The following is a 20,167-nucleotide window of genomic DNA, read 5'->3' on the forward strand; positions in this document are numbered from 1 at the left end:
GTGCTTTGCAAACATTTGACTAAAGACAGTAATGGGACTAATAGGAATGCAGCAAATGTTTGCCCTTTTGAAAATTCTGATCATGATTTCTGTCTCCTCCCTAAAGTGGTCCCAGCCAGTCACAACAGCGTGATACCACATGACCAATCAGATATGGCTAAATTGCTAAATGGAGGGACTTCTTATTGCTGACTAAAATGTTTGCAACCCCATTCTTTTTATCTTTTGTGATCTTTGGATGAAGGGTGGTGGTATAATAACAACAACAACAACAACAACAACAACAACAACAACAACAATAATAGAAGAAGAAGAAGTGAGTTTGTACACCACAGACAATGGTGGCTCTTCCATTTTTCAGCTCTTTTAAAAACTGTTGTTTGTAGCCTATAAAAGCATGAAGCTGCTTTACCCATAGGGATGGGTGAATCTGTCAATTTCAGTTTCTCTCAGTTTCTCATTTTACTAATCTTTAGTTCTCCACATTTCCACATCAGTCTGCAGAATTCTTTTTTAAAGTCCTCATGAAAATTCATCAGCAGTGCTTTTGTGTAAATTTCTTCTAATATACACAGTTTTTGTCCAATACACACACACACATTTACCCCGTTATAATGCCTTCTTATTTGCTAATTTCTCCGATACATGCATTTCTACTCACACTTTACCTCAGTATTTACATTTTTGTAGACGTTAGTTGTGTGGAGAAATGCACTGCAAAATTTGGAGAAGTCTGAATTTTGAAGGATGACTGTGTTTTGATTCCTGTATTGTTTTGGAAAGCATAAATTAGGAAAGCTCACATTTAAAATGCAAACTGAATAAAACTTTCTCCTCTGTTACTGCTTAGGCTGAAACAAGACATTCATTGATCTAGCCCAGTTCTACCCTCAGTGGCATCAGCTTGCTAGGGTATTAGGCAAAGGTCCTTGGAAGAGATCTCTGTGAACTGAGGTCCTTCTTAACTGAAGATGCCAAGAGATTGAACTTGAGACCTTGTGTGCACAAAGCATGCACTCTGCGCCTCAGCTATAGCTATCCCTTGAGTAACGACCCCTCCTGAAACAGCTGTCCTATGTCCTAGACTAAAGAACCATACTTCCCCTTGAAAACTCTTGTAGTCCTTTCAGCAAGCAAAATAAAACATTTCTGCGTCACGTTGTACGAAACGTAAGTTGCTAATGGTACCATTTAAACAAAGCACTCAGCAACCATTTTGAACTAATGCCGGAGATCAGGGACCTGCTGTTTTGAGTTTCTTACAAATTTCCCCGGAGGCGTAATTTGCCCACTAAAATGGAAACTCCTTCTGCCAGTTGCTTTGCATTTTTCCCAGGTGTTTCAGGCTATGGGAGATTACAGCATAACACAAAAAAAGAGATAGCATATGAAAAGATGAAGCTATTGTACACTGAAACAACTGAGCCATTGGGACAAGTATTTTCCAGTGTAACTTTGCAGTGGATCTACCAAGTATCATGCAGAGGTCCTCCCCAACCCTGTTCTTGGGAATCCTTTTGTTTAGAATGCCAGCAAACAAACCTGTGGCCTTCTAGAAACAAAATGTCTGATCTACCACAGTTACAGCTGTTTCAGTGTGTTACCAAATTTCTGTTCATCTTCTTGACATAATGATGTGCTCCCCCCTAATGATAAATGGGCCTTGCCACATATCCTTCTCATCTATGGTAATTCCTTATTCTCCTAATCCAAGGCTAATCTCTTTTACCCTTGGCAGACCATCCAGGGCTGCATGTGAGCGATGGATGTGGCCACCCCATGAAACATCTGAAAAGATGCTAGAGATGGGTGTCACCACTCTTGCTCTCCCTCACACACACAGCTGATCCATGCCACTTAGCTGAGGCGGGAGGTTACCTCCTTTCCTTACTCATCAAATGATCAATCTGATGACAAGCATTTGCATTCATTAGAGGGCACTGGGCTAGACACAGAGGTATAAACCTCTGTGCTCAACCCAGTGCTGAATCTACTTTACAGTGGTACGTCGGGTTAAGTACTTAATTCGTTCTGGAGGTCTGTTCTTAACCTGAAACTGTTCTTAACCTGAAGCACCACTTTAGCTAATGGGGCCTCCTGCTGCCGCCACGCCGCCAGAGTACGATTTCTGTTCTCATCCTGAAGCAAAGTTATTAACCCGAGGTACTATTTCTGGCTTAGTGGAGTCTGTAACCTGAAGCGTATGTAACCTGAAGCGTATGTAACCCGAAGCATATGTAACCTGAAGCATATGTAACCCGAGGTACCACTGTATTCATTTTTGGTTTTGCCTCAAAATGGTGGCATCTTCAAGGGGCATAATTTTTTTGAGGGGTGGGGGTTCAGATTAGGCCACAGGCCAGGCATTCTAAACCATGGTAACCATAGTTACAAGCCTATCTGCATTGATTTTTTATTTTTTTTACCCACTTCTTTCAATTTTTGGAAAATGGCAAACTCAATACAGAGCCTACTTATTTATGTTCCTTGGGAGACAGTAGAGGCCTTTTATGGCACATTATGGAATGTGGCTCAGGAATCTTTTTGATGGCAGAGACATCCCCCCCCCCCATGAGTTACCTTCATATTACCAACCCAATAACAAGCACATGCATATGGAATGCTGGGGCACTGCTACCAGGTTATGATTTATTACTACTTTGCCGCGAGATTACAAGACACCTGAAAGCAGCCTAAAATAGCAACTCGGGTTGGGAGGAAACAGAGAGGATTTATTATTATATGCCAAAATCCCCAGGCTTTAGGATTTACTCCTTTCCTGGTGCCAGGTGCAAAGCTTGTGCACTGGCTGCCTCTTGCTTCGGATCAGAGCTGTAGGAGAACCAGCAGACGAAATCTTGAGGGCCTGAGCAGATGGTTCCAGTACAGCCTGTGCGGCAAGTTCACTCTCTTCTTTGCAATGCTCACCGGGCTTGTCTGCTCCACAGGGTCCTGCCACTCAGACTTGTATGGCATGGCTTTCTGAGTCTTTGTTATTTGGCTTTCTTTCAAAAGCTGCCAAATTATAAAGTTAGTCCTGCATTTGCACAGCAACAGGCTTAGCCTTGAAATAAGGATGTCCTATTAAGCTTTGTCATTTCTTCGAGACTGCTGGCAGCTGCCTTGCTTGTCTGTTCCCTTCATAGATTGTACTACTACTACCTTCTTTTAAAATGTGGGCATTTGCAAGAAACTTACAGAGAACTCTTGCAGAAGAATGAGCACTTGTACAAAACAGCCCCCTTTGCTCCTCCGTTCCATTAACAGGATGAAGAATAGACTTCCCTGGAGTTTGCCAGCTGGAATGGATAAGGGCAGTAGGATGAAAGGGAAGAGAAGAGCCTTCATTCAGACTGGGCTCACCTGGCCTAGCCAGTGGGATGGTGGAGCAGGAACAGGGGGAGTGCAGCTCTGGAGAGAAAAATTGTGTATAGATGCTTACATGCTAATACGAGAAGCCTCCGAGCCAAGACAGGCCAGCAGGAGTGCTGCTTATTAAAGGAGAGAGTAAATATAGTAGGCATAATGGAATGAAGAGGACCATTCTTGATACATACTCTAGGAAGGGCAGGGAACAGCATATACACAATTTAAGAAGGATGCTGACAAGACAGTTTAACTGGGCACCACAATTTAATATGGATATTGACAAGCTAGAATGTGTGCAGAGGAGGCCAACCAAGATGACGAAGGGTCTGGAAACCCAAACTTATGAGGAACGGCTGAGGAATTGGGTATGTTTAGTCTGGAAAAGAAGAGACTCAGAGGAGATATTTTGAAATATCTCAAGGGCTGTCACATGGAAGCTTGTTTTCTCCTGCTCCAGAGGCTAGGACTCAAACCAATGGCTTCAAGTTACAAGAAAAGAGATTCCAACTAATCATCAGAAAGAACTTTCTGGTTTGACAGACTCCCTTGGGAGGTTGTGGACTCTGCTTCATTGGAGGTTTTTAAGCAGAGGCTGGGTGACCAAATGTCATGGATGCTTTAGTTAAGATTGCAGGGCATTAGACTGGATGAGCCTCTGGTTCCCTTCCAGCTCCACAATTCTGTGATTCTATACTCTCTATGAATCGATAGCTAGTAGCCACAATGTGCTCTGCTTCCGCAGTTGAAGGCAGCAATGTTTCTGAACACCAGTTGCTTGAGGAGAGTGCTCTTGTGTTCGAATCCTGGTTTGCTGGTTTCCCACAGGCATCTGGTCAGCCACTGTGAGAACAGGATGCTGGACTAGATGGGCCTTTGGCCTGATCCAGCAGGCTCTTCTTAAGTTCTTAGCAAAGACAATATGGTGTGCAAGAAGCTAGAAATTGCAACAGGTGGTCTAATGGGGCCCAAGAGTACTACGGCTGTTCTGCTGTCCCCTTGACCAAAATGCCCAGAGTGAGAACAGACCACAGTGAACCTCAGGTATATGAGCTCTCCCACACCTGTCTCTGGAGTGGCCATGAGGCATACTTAGGAATCTTTTGCTTCCATTTTCCATTAGCTAAAGCTTTTTGTGTTGTGCAAATTGACAAACTGTGGTTGCTGTTTTGTTGTTGTTGTTTAGTCGTTTAGTCGTGTCCAACTCTTCGTGACCCCATGGACCAGAACACGCCAGGCACTCCTGTCTTCCACTGCCTCCTGCAGTTTGATCAAACTCATGTTGGTAGCTTCAAGAACACTGTCCAACCATCTTGTCCTCTGTCGTCCCCTTCTCCTTGTGCCCTCAATCTTGGTTGCTGTTTACTATGCTTCTAAAACGGGCTTGTTTTAACAGACCGTTGTTAACATTAACCACAGTTTAAGGTTCAGCTGAAACACTAAACAGTGGTTAATGGGAAAAAAGAAGTGAAAGCTCCCAAACTTCTTGTGTCTTTACTCCCTTGTAGGGAGTGCCCATATATCAGGCTTGTTTTCATGCGCTAGCATGACATATGAACGCAACCAGACTGCTGATCTTCTTACTTAGCACAAAGCAGCCATGACAGTCAAGCATGGGGCTGTGTTAGATTACTTCCTTTGCTGATTTTTTTCTGATTAAGTTTTAGCAGGAGCATTTGTTCCTCCTGAAAGCACAACAACTTGAATATTGCAAAAGGAACATCTGTTAGTGCCTACATCTGACTACCAGATGTTATGAGCATAGTCGTTGAATTTCACTCTAGTGCTATTCCACAGGAATATCTCACAGTGTGAACAAGCTCTGTATCTCAGAAGTGATTCTCTGACAGTTTACATGTTATTGCACCAGTGTTAGCAGAAGTTGGATACCTCCTTGAGTATCTCATTTCTACCTATGCGTCTGGATAATGTAGAGCAATAAGATATTGTTATGGATTTGTGGGTGCCTTGACTCCACTAAATTCTTGGGTCTAGTGGGTGTTGGAGTTTAAGTAACTAGGTTGCAGTATTAAGATGGGCTGCCAAATGCTGAATTTAGCAGGGTCAAAATGCAGGCCAAACCAGTTTTTCCATGCTCAGGAAACTGCCTGGGAGAAGAGCCATCATGGAGAACAAAAGGAAGGTAATTCAACAGACCGTGTATTTGTTTTTGTCCCAGATTAGGTCTCAAACATTTTATGTTTTTATTTTTCTTTATTGTTTCATTTATTATTATCTCATTTTGCTTTTTTCTGTATTCCGTTAATATTATTATCTACATTTTCAAGCATCCCTTTTTATGTTGTTTAATGTTCTTTGCTTTTCTGTTAATCAATTTCAGGTTTCTTATGTTTATATTTTCACTTAATTCTTTAATACTTTCAATTATTACTGTTGTTACTTGTTCATTAATTTGTTCTATGTTTATAGGAAGTTGTTCGTGAATTTGTAGTACTTCTAATTTACTTTCTATGGTTGCTTTAGCATCATTGTGATTCCTAACCAATCATAAACACATTATTCAATGCTACAGTACTAAACTCGTTTGAGGCAGGAAGTGATTGCAGGCTGCTTAGATCAAAAGTGGTCAGGGATAAAAAGCTACAGAGGCAGCAGCCACGCAGAAAGAAAAATTTGCGGAAAGCACATAACAAATTAGAACAAATAAGCAATATTTTTGTATAGTTATAATAAAATATGAAAATGGACCACAGTGAGGGAATTAGTACATTGTATGTTTTGAATAATGGACAATACTAGACGCTCACATCCCTGTTCTACATTTAAAGCACCCTTGTACCACTTTAACAGTCATGGCTTTCTCCAAAAAATCCTGGGACTTGTAGTTTACCCCTTCATAGAGAGCTATAATTCCCAGCATCCTTAGTTCCCCTACAGTTCCCCCCAAAGAAACCTGGGAAATGTGATCTGTTAAGCATCTCCTAAAAACTCTCAGCTTCCTTAACCACTGTTTCCAAGATTCTTTGGTGGAGGAAAACAATGACTCTTAAAATGGAATAACAGTTCTTTAAAGAAACACAGAGGTGCCAGCACCCTCCAGATGTTTTGGTCTATATTTACTGTCCTCTCTGACCATCGGCTATGCTGGCTGTTGGGGAAGGCTGTGTTAAACAAAGTAAAAATGTTGGAAGCAAAAGTATGAGTTACAAATATGTAGAGGTACAGCTTTTAAGGAAACATAAAGCCTTTCAAGGTTCCAAACATTCTAGTACGTCCCAGCTTTTTGCTTCTGCCAAGCCAGCATAGGAGATGCCTGGCCGTCACATGCACTTGACCTCCACAGTGAGGTTTCTAACAAGCCCTTCCTTTGATGTATATATACATTAAAATGAAAGGAAACTGAAGCGAATAAAATACCTTTATGCCTAAAGCAATGTACTGTACAATACTATTATTGCCGTAATATGTGAGGTTTATGAGACTTCTGCTACTGAAAGGATGGTCATGTTCATAAAAAGCAGCATTGGGGAAAGAAGTGCTTTTTTGGCAATGATCAAACCAACATTTTAACTATTATAAGTTAGAATTAAAACATTCAGTTCAACATAACAGCCGGACTAAATGCAATAACGGGCCATCAGAATGCAGGCACTTTCCTGATTAAAGTAAAGCAGAGGGAAATCCAGGATTAATGGCATAGAAAGGAGCTTGGGTGGTACCAAAAAAACAACAGCAACAAACCAACCTCACAACTATTTAGTGTTCACTTATTACTGAGCCACATCCTGGGTGATATAGCCCTCTCTGGAAATGGTTATCTTGCAGCCCAGATACCAACCACTTCTCCTTAAATCTCTCAGTGCAGCAGGGGAAAAGACAACTGCAGCTCTTCCTCCGCTGTTCCTTCCCTTCTCCCATCAGCCACCCTTTCCTGCACCTGCCCTAGCCAGCAGATCTGCTGCACAACAGTTAAGGGAGGAGGCAAACAGAACAGGGGAGAGAATGGGCAGGAGGAGTTAGAGCTACATTACCTCCCACTGCACAGAGGGATTTTGAGGGATTCATGGAGTGTCTGGTGTGTGAGGTGACAACCCTAAGTATGTTCTTAAAGAGAGTTGAGTCTTCCATTCACATAGCCAATATGGGGAGTTGTGGGCTGGGCACATGTCAAAGAACGCACACATGGAGAGCTGTTGGTGCACAGAAGTCCCCCACCATACTGTATTTGTTTCTCTGCCTTCCATATGTTCTGTTGTATGCTGAAGCACAAAACTGAAAAAGTAGGATTCTATTGCATGCACAAGCCCTTTGTTTTGAGTTGCCACATTAATAAATATATAGACATTGGCTCTGTGCCTTTAGCAGTTGCATTACAAAGCAGAAATCAACAGGTGAAGCTTTCCCCATCAGCATCAGCTCCACGCTGTGGAAAGCTCTGGTTGTCAAGCTCTGGCTGTCATGACTCTCGCAGTCAATAACAAGACACAAAGGCTCTATCTCCCAAGAGCTGTTATGCCTTGCTGCCTATGTTTCCACAACATAACCCCAGCACCTCTGCATCCCTGCCCATAGGTCTTTGCTAAAAATCCATTCTCCTGAAGAGAATTTCAGAGCATCTCTATTTCGTTTTTGTGGCAAGACTTTGGCAAGTCTACTTGCCTCTCAGCCAAGACCAGTTCAGAGTAGATTTATTTTAAAATCACTTTGCTCTAAGCTAAGCTAGTCAGATTCTCTGTGAGCTGCTCTTAGCTTTAAGCTGATTATTTCTTAATTTTATTTTCATAAAAAAAAAAATACACCAGATCCCCATACAGTGACATTGGCCAGTCATCTGATGAGTTTGTTTACTAATGCTTCAGGCACCAGCCTCTGTACAGTACAATCCCCTATATCCCATAGCTTGTATGTAAAAAGTTGTGAGAATCAGTAGCAGTAGCCACAAGCCTCTTAGACAAGGGCTGTGATACCAGTCTCTTGAACTGCCAAATATCTTGTGAATGTGCGCTGATGAATAAATATGGAGAAATGATATCAAGTAGAGAGCAAATGTTAGAGACTGTGGAAGGATTCTATGCAGGTGTGCTATGAATCCCAAGCTACAGAAGAGAATGACCATGAACAGAACCCCCCGACAAAAGGTAATACAAGAAGTTAGAAACGAAGGAGGAGGTATTGGCAAAACTATTAAATGAATGCCTGCAGCAAGGTAAGGTCCCAAATATATGGAATAATTCCAAGGAGGTAATATTGTTCAAAAAATGAAATAAGCAAAAGAAAAATTGAGAATTATCAGCTGATAAGCCTCTTGTTGCATATGTACAAACTATTAAATAAAATAATTGGTAAACGCTTAACTAAGAAAATGGCTGATTATTAACCTAGTGGGGTTTAAGAAAGGATATGCCACATCTGTTAACTATGAAAATATTAATAAAAAATTGCTGGGGTTCTTTCACCGAAGAGTGCTTGCCCCAAACCTGGATCTTGGCATCCAGGGAATTCTCCTTTCTATATGCATATTGTTTTTCCTTGCCACCAACAAGCTGGATGCTAGCAAGGAAGCAGCAGATTTATTTAACTATGATCCCATAGAGCCTGAAAGTGGAATGATGTGGCAGCGTTGTCGTGGAGCTATTTTATAGTGTCCTTTTGACTTTTTTTGCCTTGTAGTTTTATTCTCACAAGCCCCAAATCCCCCTTTCTAGGTTTATATAAATGTTTCATCCTCGCAATACTGGTGTACTTAGTAAACATTAATCCCTCGTCCTCCTGGGAAGGGCAGGCCTCCCATCTGCTCAGCTTTGCATTCTATCTTGGGCATGTTTGTTTTTTAATGACAGCGGAGGTTCTTGTGAGCATAATAGCAGGAGGTCTCTGCAGATGTTGAAGGCAGGGAAAGGAGGGGCAGCTATGAGCTCCAGCGTATTTGCTGTAAAGGCGTTCTAGTAAACACATTGAATCTATTAATCCACAATTGTTTGGATAGTACTTGTGGAATAATCCTGCCAATAAATCACCAGTCATCTGGAAAGAGAAACAGAGGAGAAGAGGAAGGGAAGAGAGCTCCTGTGTAGCAATTGTGGTGATCCATAGAGAACTGCTACCCATTCATAAATATCCACCAGTTAGAACAAGTTAATTCACAATAAATTTACTAGCAGTTAAAATGCCACGCAGGTTTCATTTGTCATCTGACAGATACCAGGGTTTGCAATTGATCCAGTCTATTTTTGAAGAGCTTGTTAGCACATTTCATACAGTGGGTGGGTAGCTTGTATAGATCTAATGTCTGTTCTCAAAGTGTGACTCAGTTGGCCCCAATCCAGGCGTAGAACTGGCTTTCCCAATTTGCATCCTGGTGTGATGAAAATATAGCATTCTTTTCAGTTACAAAGCCTCTCCCCCACTCTGAAATTGAAATTTGTTTATGTAGGTTGGAGGAGAAATGCATGTGTTGGAAGAAAAGTGTGGTGTAAGTTCAATTCCCAGCTTTTCATTTGTGCTGCAGTCATAGGACCAGCTCTTCTTGAGTCAGGGCTTAGATGAAACTAAGAGAGAGTGCTCATATGATGTGCAAGTAGTTAGTGGGAAATTGCCCACCATCTTCTGGCCTGTACATGGTTCTGGAAACTAAGCACACCTTTTGAAGGAGCACAAAAGAACTCAACTCCTGAGTACCTTGTTTCTGAATGAAACCAGCAACTGTATCTAAACATGGTCCTCCTATGGCTTCGCCCATGGAAGGTGAAGAGGGCTAAGCTCCAATCATACTGAAATCATTCATGGCAGGACTGGAGCTGAGTTTATTCTGGCACTATAATTTTAGTCAGAGGCTCCTGCATCACATGTGTAATGAATCTTCCAGTATCCACACCATAATCCAAAATCATCTGAACTTACCATATGTCATTCATGTTAAGGTTACCTTAATTTTATTCAAGATTCTGAATGCCTTGGAGCTATTATATGAGACTGTGCTTGCTGCATTTGCTTATTTGGGAATACGGGTGTTATATCTTTACAGCAGCCTTAGAGGATTCTGCCATACATCACACTTACAAGATTTCATCATAGTCATCTCTTTGTAGTCTTGTCACCAGACCTCCTGAGACATTTATCCTTCTGTTTTCCTTCTGGATTTACTTTGTTTCATTAACAAACAGATGCCACGCCATATTAAGAAAGCAAAGTCTGCAGTGGATGTTTGGAATGTGATGTAGATAAAAATTCTTCCAAACAAACACTCTTGAAGATGATTATCGCTCATTTTGTCTCCAGGTGCTGGTAGTTGACTCACAGCATAAATGCATAATCTTTATAACAATGAATCGTGGATGTCAATAGTTGTGTCAACCCCATCATTCTTTCCCACAACCAGTGTGAAGTAAAGAGTACCTAGTTACACTTGCAGCTATATTTTGGTTACCTAAGGCTGGTCCTCTGAATCCCTTCAGTGAGCCAGTTATACTGACTATTCTAGTCTATTCCAGGCTCAGTTCAAAGTGTTGGGTGCTACCTTTAAAGCTGTAAATGGTTTAGAACCAGAGTATCTAAGGACTCTATAATCCTGCTCACCCAGGGAAGCTTTGCATTTGAGGTTCATCTGGCGGGGGCTTTATCTGTGGTTGCACCCAGGTTATGAAACTCTACCCAGAGAAATCTGTTTGACTTCTTCAATGTCTTTTTGATACTTCTTCAAGACAGTTTTATTCAAGCAGGCATTTAATTTGTCTAGTTGACTGCTATTTGGTTGATATTTAATTTTTTAAAATTTTCTGTCCTGTCTGTAATTAATCCTTTTAGCAATTTTAAAATAATGAAGTAGTTAATATTGGTTGTTTAGATTACATTTAATTGTGACCATTGGTCACCATGGGCACTAGTGTAAAGTGGGAAGGTAGCTTGTCCAGATTAAACACTAATCCACCATTTGCACTGTTGCTCTGCTACCACAAAAGTGATAATACATTACTCATTCAAAGTATTCTGTATCCATCGGCGATGGTTGCTTATGTTATTGCAATAATGCAGCAACTTGCTAGCGGCAGAGTAGATGCTTTGTATTCACAAGGTCCCAGGTTGGCTAAAAGATCTCAGGTCAGGGAACTTTCTTCTCAAGAGCTTGGATAGCCAGACAGCTCTGGGTACAACAGTCTGACTCATAGAAGGTGGTTTCATGTGTTGCAAAGTAGCATGAATGTTTGTACCCTTGGAAATTTAATGTCTCTGAACAAAGGAAGTTGAATACCTATGGAGATTTGCTTTTTGTATGTTTTAAAATGCATACAAAAGGGAACAATTTAGAGATAGCAGTGGTGGTTGAGCAGGCTTGAGCTGTGGTGGTTCTTACTGCTATTTGTGCTGTTCAGTCTGGTGTTCTTTTCTTTTAGAGATTCCTATAGCCTTTGCAGTGTTTGCAATAAAAGCCCAGGGCCAGATAGCTTAGCTGCTGTAGCAGTATCTCACTAAAGTTAAATGCTCCAACAGCAAAATGCTCATCCATTTGCCGAGTAGTTCAACACGAACACCTACTCACAAGTGGGATCTCTGCATGATGAGGATACATGGTTGTGTTAGTTTTCCAATTGCACGGAGCCCATAACCATGAGTATGGGCTCCCGTGTTTGCAGAGAAGTCCATATAGCCACAGGTGCTGCAGAAAGAAGACCTGGCTGTGGGGGCTAGGGGCTGAAAGTATAGCCCTGCTCCACATCAACATGGATATGCCCCATGTGTTAGTAATGCATCAATAGAGCTTCAGTGAGTGGGCATGGGTTGCACTGGATATTAGCACCCCTAATTCTTTCTTTTTCTTCATAGCTCCTGCTCAGGCCCAAATCATCCATGCTGGGCAAGCATGTGTTGTAAAAGAAGATAACATCAGTGAACGAGTGTATACGATTCGGGAGGGTGACACCCTTGTTCTGCAGTGTTTGGTTACGGGGCACCCACGGCCACAGGTAACCTTTCTGTCCCTTTTGCCGCCTGCAGCACTTTCACTCTTTATCTGCTGTTTTGCCAAATGCCAGGAATTCCCCTCTATGTTAGTGTAGATGTTCTGTAGAACATCCGTGTGTGAGGAGCTCAGAAATAGCTAATGTCCTGATTACTGAAATGCTTTGCAGAAATCATTGTTCTGCTGCTGCCACAGCTGGATACTGTAGTGTTCCATCTTCAGTTCAAGCATTCCCTTTTGTAGAAATTCTGAGCCCACCTCTGCCCATTTGTGTTTGGAGATTGCTGACTCAGATACTTGACAATGCTAAGTCAACTCATTTCCCAGAGGGATATGATTTTGAAGCATTACTGACCTTTACTGGAGTCCCACGGTACAAGGGTGAGAGACGCTCCCAACATAGTAGACAATGATGTGTGCAGACAAGACTCTCATCCTAGGGACACCATCACTAACAGCCAGTCAGTGACTGCCTAAATGGACCCAGGAGAACATGACATGAATTGGATAGGAGCCTCCAGGGAGTAAGGTACATTAAGAGCAGAAGAAATCACAGCACTTCCCTCCTGCTCTTGCATAGCCTTACTAGTCACAGAAGCTGAATCACTGTGACTGCCAGTCATCTTCTCTGTGGATTCACAAGCAAGTAGCTATTTGCAAAATAGGATGTAGGACACAATGCACCTAAGAGGGCAAACTAGTTAAAAGGATTCAAGCTGCAAGAGCTATTCACTGGGCAGCACCCATTTCACTCAGGAACGGCCCTACTATTAGGCAGAGTGAGGAAAGAAGCAGTGCTGTGGCACATGGCCTGACCTGCACCCCCTAAGCTATAATCATAGAATCATAGAATCATAGAATCATAGAATTGGAAGAGACCACAAGGGCCATCGAGTCCAACCCCCTGCCAAGCAGGAAACACCATCAGAGCACTCCTGACATATGGTTGTCAAGCCTCTGCTTAAAGACCTCCAAAGAAGGAGACTCCACCACACACCTTGGCAGCCTGCTGCCCTCAAGCATTATGGAGAAAGCTGCTCTATCACCAGCATTTAATGTGGAATGTACTTCATCTCAGGCAGCAAAATGTCTTGGACCAGCCCTGTATGGTGTTCTTAAGATGTGTCTTTCTGATTCCTTACTAATCTGGGATTAATATCCTCTCCATGTTCTGTTGTCACAAAAATGATAAAAGATTAGAATCCCACCTGTTTGCATTAGACTCAAAACAGACTCAAAAGGTAGTTTATAATCCCACTGTGGTGGCGGGGAGGAAAGGTAGAAATCATTTTGAAGTACAAGTGGACCTTCCTGGAGAAACACCACTACAGAGAAAGCCTTGTTCTTTGTAACCACAAATGCAGCTTCAAAAGACAACAGCACCAGATGACTTTAGCCTGAGTGCATGGGAAAGTGGTGCTTGAAAGATTTCACCGTGTGAATCAATCCTTAGCTATAGCCATTGCAGAGGGCAGTTGATCTATAGTAACAAATATGGATGATTATGCAGACTATTTTCTTTCTGTAGACATAAATAAGGATTATAAAGATTACATGAGAATCACAGCTATGCAGAGTTAACACCTACATTCTGCTTAGAGCATGGTTTACCAGACCTAGATACCATCAAAGCAGAGAGCTTAGAAATATAAACGATTCCATTTATTATAGAAGAGCAGAGAGAAACTGAAGATTCAGGAGGAATCTGCATATTGCAGAATGTGGGATGCTTAACGTATAAATAAACAAATTGGCATATCCGTAGAAGAATGATTTACACACTTGACTTTTGAATTTTTGAACATGAGCATGTTTGCTACCAATTCCTGCCTTCTACTCTCTTTTATCCCCCCCATACACCTCTGTCATTTTACTCATCTGGTTTCCTCCACACAAGCCAGCCAGCAATTTTAAAATCTGCATACATTTAAATGAATTAACATAAGCAAATGGTCAATGACCACTGTGAATGGAACAGCCGCCCCCTTCCCCTCATTCACTCTTTCTATTGACACCCCCTGCATTTCCCAATCAAAGCTTTCTTTTTCTTAACCTTTGTTTTATCCCCTCCTTTCTCTTTTCTCAGTTAGTCATTAAAGCTCCAAAATGTGGTCAAACTAAATAAATGAGGCTGAAATGAAAAAAGCTGAGGAAAGATTAAAGAACTGACTGAAGCAGCCAAGGAAACAGAATGCACTTTGAGAGGCTTCAGGCCTCTAATGAGAGGACAAAGGCTAAATAAATCCCTCATGGGCAGCCATTAGCAGAGAAACACTGAACAATGTGGGGCGCTGGGTGGAGGCCATAGAACCCTATCATCTGCAAGCTGAATTTCCCTAGTACATAGGTCTGTAGGCAAGGAGAGGAGTCGGATTAAAGTCAGGACTGTGGGGTGCTATTGATATTGTTGTTCTCCTTTGTAGTATACAGTATGAACCCACGCTCAGTTCTCCACCGCCCTTCTTAGGCTTCGCGTGGCCCTTAGCAAATCACTATGTTTGATCTTTGCTTCATCCTCTGCAAAATGGGGATAATTGTGCCCTAGCTCTCAGTGTTATTCTACTAAGAAAGAACAAGTGATAAGCAATTATAGCCTGAGGTAGAAATGGCTTCCCCCTCCACTCACACAGACAAATGTTTGCAATGTTTTCTTCCAGAATTTCCCAAATATTTTGGGTTACGTATTTTTGTGGAAATGCATGAAGATGTTACAGTATTGTTTTCCTGAGTCTTCCTGCCTACTTCTTTCCCCCTCACCTTCCTGGCTTGGTTCGTATGGTCTCCACAAGGAACCCAAAGCATTGTTCACACAGCTGTGTGGGTAGTTGAATTTATCTAGCCTGCTCACATAGTTCACTCTAGCCATAACCTTGCTGGTGAAGCCCGCAGGTATCTGGGGTGAAGGTATGGCTATTGTTGGCTAAACCACCTGCTCAGAACATAGTAAGCTACCTTATGCTGAGTCAGACAAGTGATCCATCTATCTCAGTTCTGTCTACTTTGGCAGTGGCTTTTAAGCGTTTTAGACAGACTGGAGTCTTGCGCAGCCCTGCCAGAAGATGTTCAGGATTGAACCTGGGGCCTTCTGCTTGCAAAGGTTATGCTTTGTCGCTGAGCTACAGCGCTTCATACAAGCCATGGTCCTTCATATGTCCAGGAAGCCATGTGATTCAGCTTCTCACCAGCAGCCTAATAATAATAATAATAATAATAATAATAATAATAATAATAATAATTTTTATTTATACCCCGCCCACCCTGGCCAGGACTGGGCTCAGGGTGGCTAACATCAAAATATGTAATACGTTAAAAACATAAAGTCAAACAATCAATTAAAATATAGCTTAAAATCAGATTAAGGTCAAAATAAAACCAGATGGCAACCCACGAATTATAACTATAGGGGTTGGGGACATTAAGTGCTCACCAGGCCCAGCTATTTGTGTTAGTCTTATATGGGCCAGTGGGAAGAGTTAGGGAGGCCACTTACATGCAGGATCTTATAAAAGGAGGGGGGTCAGACTGGGCCCTGACCAAAGGCACAGCAGAACAGCTCCATCTTGCAGGCCCTGCAGAAAGATGTCAAATCCCGCAGGGCCCTAGTCTCTTGCAGCAGAGCGTTCCACCAGTAAACTGCATATGAAAAAGACTTGCTCAAGCTTCAGTTAGAGCACTTACAGATGGGAAATAAACTGCATTCAGAGCTGCTGCAAAGTTTTAAAGAGATGAGTTTTAGTTTGAAAGACTCTCTGCCAAGCATTTTGTTTTCTTGTGGTGGCTGGGTCAAAGCAGGCACATATTTTAGATAGATGATGATAGATGATAGATAGATAGATGATAGATAGATAGATACATGATAGATGATAGATAGATAGATAGATAGATAGATAGATAGATAGATAGATAGATAGCAAGCACAAGATGTGAGAGCTGGTAATGATCTGCTGTGTTAGGCCCCAATGCTAAGTTTGTCTGTGTCCTATAGCTGTGCTTTCTCTCTTTCTCTGTCTTTCTCATTCCCTCTTTTAGGTGAGGTGGACCAAAACTGCTGGCAGCGCCTCGGACAAATTCCAAGAGACATCGGTGTTTAATGAGACCCTTCGGATTGAGAAGATCCAGAGGCTGCAGGGGGGTCGCTATTATTGTAAAGCAGAGAATGGGGTTGGGGTCCCTGCCATCAAGTCCATTCGAGTAGATGTGCAGTGTAAGTCATTTTGTGGCCATCCAAAGCTTCCCACAGTTCTACTGCGTGCCGGTATCTGATCGCTTGGCTAGTGAAATTCTGCATTGACCTAGAAGCATCCTCATACCTCAGAGGCAAAGGGACAGGCACTGCTACTGCCACACTCACTTACCTGAAGGTGCTGATCTTGAAATACCGGACCATTTTTTAAAATGTGGTTAACTGGGGACTAAATTATTTATGAATGACTATATGAATGAGAAAGAGAGTGGTGTCTTGAGTGGAGTGCTGGACTTGGATCAGGTAGGTTTCGGTATCCTTGAAGAAGAATGCTAAACCATGGTTTGATGTGACACGAATTAAGAGAAGTGAACCTCAGGCTCATATGCTTCCATCCTACCCCTTCATGAGCACAAGGAAAAGATTAACCAGCTTATGTCTGAATGGAGGAAACTCTCATTAGTTTAGACTATGTTTTATTGAATGAAGCAAAGATCAAACCATAGTTTATGATCCTGTCCTACATGGGTGTACTTAACTGTTTAAACTACCCAACGTTCTCCGAGTTCAGATGTAATGCTCAACTTAAACCAGTGATTGGATGCTTCAAATCCCTTCCTCATGGCTGTATGATGGAGAGTATATGCACCTGACGCTTGGTTTGCCTCATTCATGTGGTGCTAAACCATGGTTTAGCATTATGCCTGAAACAGGACACCGTATGCCAGCCTAATCACTGTATGAAGTCACCATGATTAAAAAAACAATAATCTTGTATTGCCCAATTTCAGCCTAACCCACTTCACATGTTTATCACCCTCAACTCACATAGTCACATAAATGTGACAAATAAATAATATAATAAATGTAAGACTACAATAAGAAGGAAGCTCACTATCCCTTTAATTTAAAAGGACCCTCCATTCTGATATTTTCAAAGCCTCTTGCTTCTTAGCTTAGGTGCCTCATATTTCAGACTTGTTATTCAACACACCCTCCCCTCCCCATTTTTATATCCCTTCAAGTTGATGCTTTGAGGGGATGTTTGGTATAGTCTCCTCCTCACAGGCTTTTAGTGGTGATTGATCCCATCTGCATGGGATTCAATACTTTTATTTGGTCTACAAATACTTATTGCTTCCTTTTGTAGGTGCCTAGTGGCAATCACAGCAGCCTGGGAGGGGAGTTTTATAGGGCTCTAAAAGCCACTGCTGCCTCCTCCCAGCCAATCAGCCTCAGAGCAGCTTTTGAAAAACAATGTTGTAACTTGCTAGGTTTCAAAATATGTTAGATAGGAAAATTATTTAAAACCCCACATTTCACTTCAAAATCCACTTCCCTCTGCCCCTCCTAGAAGTCCACCTGAGCCCTATTTATTTCATTTAGGCAATTTCTATACTGCTTAATCTAGAAAAATATCTATAAATGATGGGTGGCAAACTAACAAGTGCTACAAAAATAACCAGTTAAAACCCTCAATACCAATTCAGAGTTTACATCAGTATTTATATATTGGTAGACACTTCCCTACTCAGCATCTCCCAGCTCTTACTCGGTCCACCCCAGTTCTCACTCAGGGCCCAAACAAGCGCACATATCACACACTCGCACCAAAGATAATTCCTGGAGCCTGCTGATATGCCATTGCCCTAGTCTCTAACTCTAGGATTTATGGACAGGCATCAAAGTCTGATGAAGCTTTCTCAGGCTTCCTACAGCTTTGTCTCATCCAGCACTCAAATCAGCTGCACTGTACACACCCAAATTTGATTCAGTGAGTTTCTCATGTGGTCCCACTGGTAGCAAGTAGGACACCCCCCCCCCCCAATTCAGAGTTGTTTATCTGCCCTCCTCTTCCAAAAGCTTTGCTGTCCTATGGCAGGGCTTGCTTTTATTAGCCCTGATAATGACTTTTCAAAACAGATGTGTCTCCAACAATCAGATCTAAGTGCAAGCAATCCATTTTGCTGTTGTTGCCACCATAGATGGGGTGACAGAATCCCAATAGACGCCAGCTGTGGTCCTTCTTGCAAATTCATGAGCTTCTCTTAGAAAGGTTAGGCTCTCCCCTCCCCTCCTCTCCTCCGTGCTTCTCCTTGCTTATCTGAACTTGATTACTCATGCCAGGCACTTTAGTTGAGAACTAAAGTGGGGCTTTATCCTTGTGGGGTTTCCCTTTGCTTCTAGGATGCTGTTTGGATCTAAGCTGATGCAGACTCCTGTTGTTCTTCATGCATCTCTGACCTTTAGAGCTATGGGGTAAATTGGGTGGCCAAGGGCTTTCTGATACTAACATCTACTCCGCAGATGGACTTGGTAATATGCTGCCTCCTTTCTACTACTTTTTCTTTTCCTGCCCTGCAGAAGAGCCTGTATTTTATGAGTGCTTCATAGATGCATGAATGAGAGGACTGGGAAGGTCCCAGTTAGTTCTTTACATAGAAGACCTTTAACTGCATGTTCTACTGTTTAGCACACTGTCTTTCCCTCCTGCCATTAGCATGTAACTCTTGATTGTAGATTTTCAGCTGTTAGTGGCCAGACCCAAGGCTAACATATGGCGTCTTCTGAACCACATAGTGTAATGTAGCGCAAAAGCACAGAGATCCATGTTTATACTGTTGACCTGGAGAAGGACCCTGGAGATTACCTTGTAGAACATGACCCCACTGCCTAACAGATGAGAATATAAGATGAGTGTGGGATCATACTGAAGACCTGTCTTCTCCAGCATCCTGTTTCCCCCAGTGGCCCACCAGATGTCTTTAGCAAATTCACAAGTAGGACATGAGGCTTTACCCACTGTTGTTCCCCAGCAATTGGTATTCAGACTCATGGTGCCCCTGATCCTGGAGATAGACGATGGGCATTGATTCTATTTAGCCAGAATTGAGATGACAGTAGTGTGTGTCTCTCACTTTGACATGGTCAAATCTGTCTGTTTCAGTTTCTTTCAGTTTCAGTTTGGTTCTCCACACTTCCACCTCAGTCCATTAATTGTTTTTGCAAGTCCTCCTGAAAGTTCATCAGTATTTAATTGAAATTTTCTGCTAATATAAACATTTTTGACAAACATATTCTCTATAATCTAATGCATTGTTGCATGTGATTTTCACATGCATTTGTATGAACACTTTAGCTAAGTATATGCATTTTTGTACACGTTGCTTGGCTAGAGAACTGCACTGGAAAATTCAGAGAAGTTCAGGTTTCAAAGGATGTCTGCGTTTCGGTTGTCTGTTGTTTCTGAAAGTACAAATTAGGCCTTAGATGCGAACTGTACCAAATTTCTCTCCTGTCCCAACTTGGGACCGAGACCAAATCACTGCTAGCAAAGAAAGACTAAAACACAAGCAGACAACAAGCCACAGATTCCTGAGGTGGCTCCACTGAAGTAATAGCAATGGCACCAGCCGTGAGCATCATCTTGCTTGTTGACCATCCTTGTTCTGAAGATGGTGCCCTTCCCGAAGAGCCAAAGTTGTTTGTAGACTGAATTCCAAAGCAGCTCTCAGTTTGCAGGAGAGCATTAGGTCATGTGTTGCATTTCCCCACCCAGATCTGTTTTCAAAGCTTCCCATAAATCCCTGCAGGAGAAAGCCAGGTGGCCTGCTGCTGTGTTTCAATTAATGCCAGCAAGGCAGGTGTGCTGGGGATGTAGGAAACTGCTGCCACTAGCACAAAGTCCCCAGTTATCAGCA

At 42.2% G+C, this 20,167-nt stretch overlaps 1 protein-coding gene across 5 annotated transcripts in view; it reads left to right on the plus strand.

Annotated features, from left to right (window-relative positions):
* The window catches only part of MDGA1 (MAM domain containing glycosylphosphatidylinositol anchor 1), a 248,235-nt gene that overhangs the window by 66,535 nt on the left and 161,533 nt on the right, over window positions 1–20,167 (plus strand). For all 5 annotated transcript variants that reach the window (XR_013836862.1, XR_013836863.1, XM_079969201.1 and 2 more), the window contains exons 2-3: window positions 12,148–12,287; window positions 16,313–16,487. Coding sequence is in view for 3 of the 5 variants with exons in the window: in XM_079969201.1 (XP_079825327.1) it covers window positions 12,148–12,287; window positions 16,313–16,487 (315 nt within the window). In the remaining 2 variants the exon portion in view is untranslated. The remainder of the gene's footprint in view (window positions 1–12,147; window positions 12,288–16,312; window positions 16,488–20,167) is intronic.

This window comes from Podarcis cretensis, assembly GCF_951804945.1.
Source record: "Podarcis cretensis genome assembly, chromosome: 3".
NCBI lineage: Eukaryota > Metazoa > Chordata > Lepidosauria > Squamata > Lacertidae > Podarcis > Podarcis cretensis.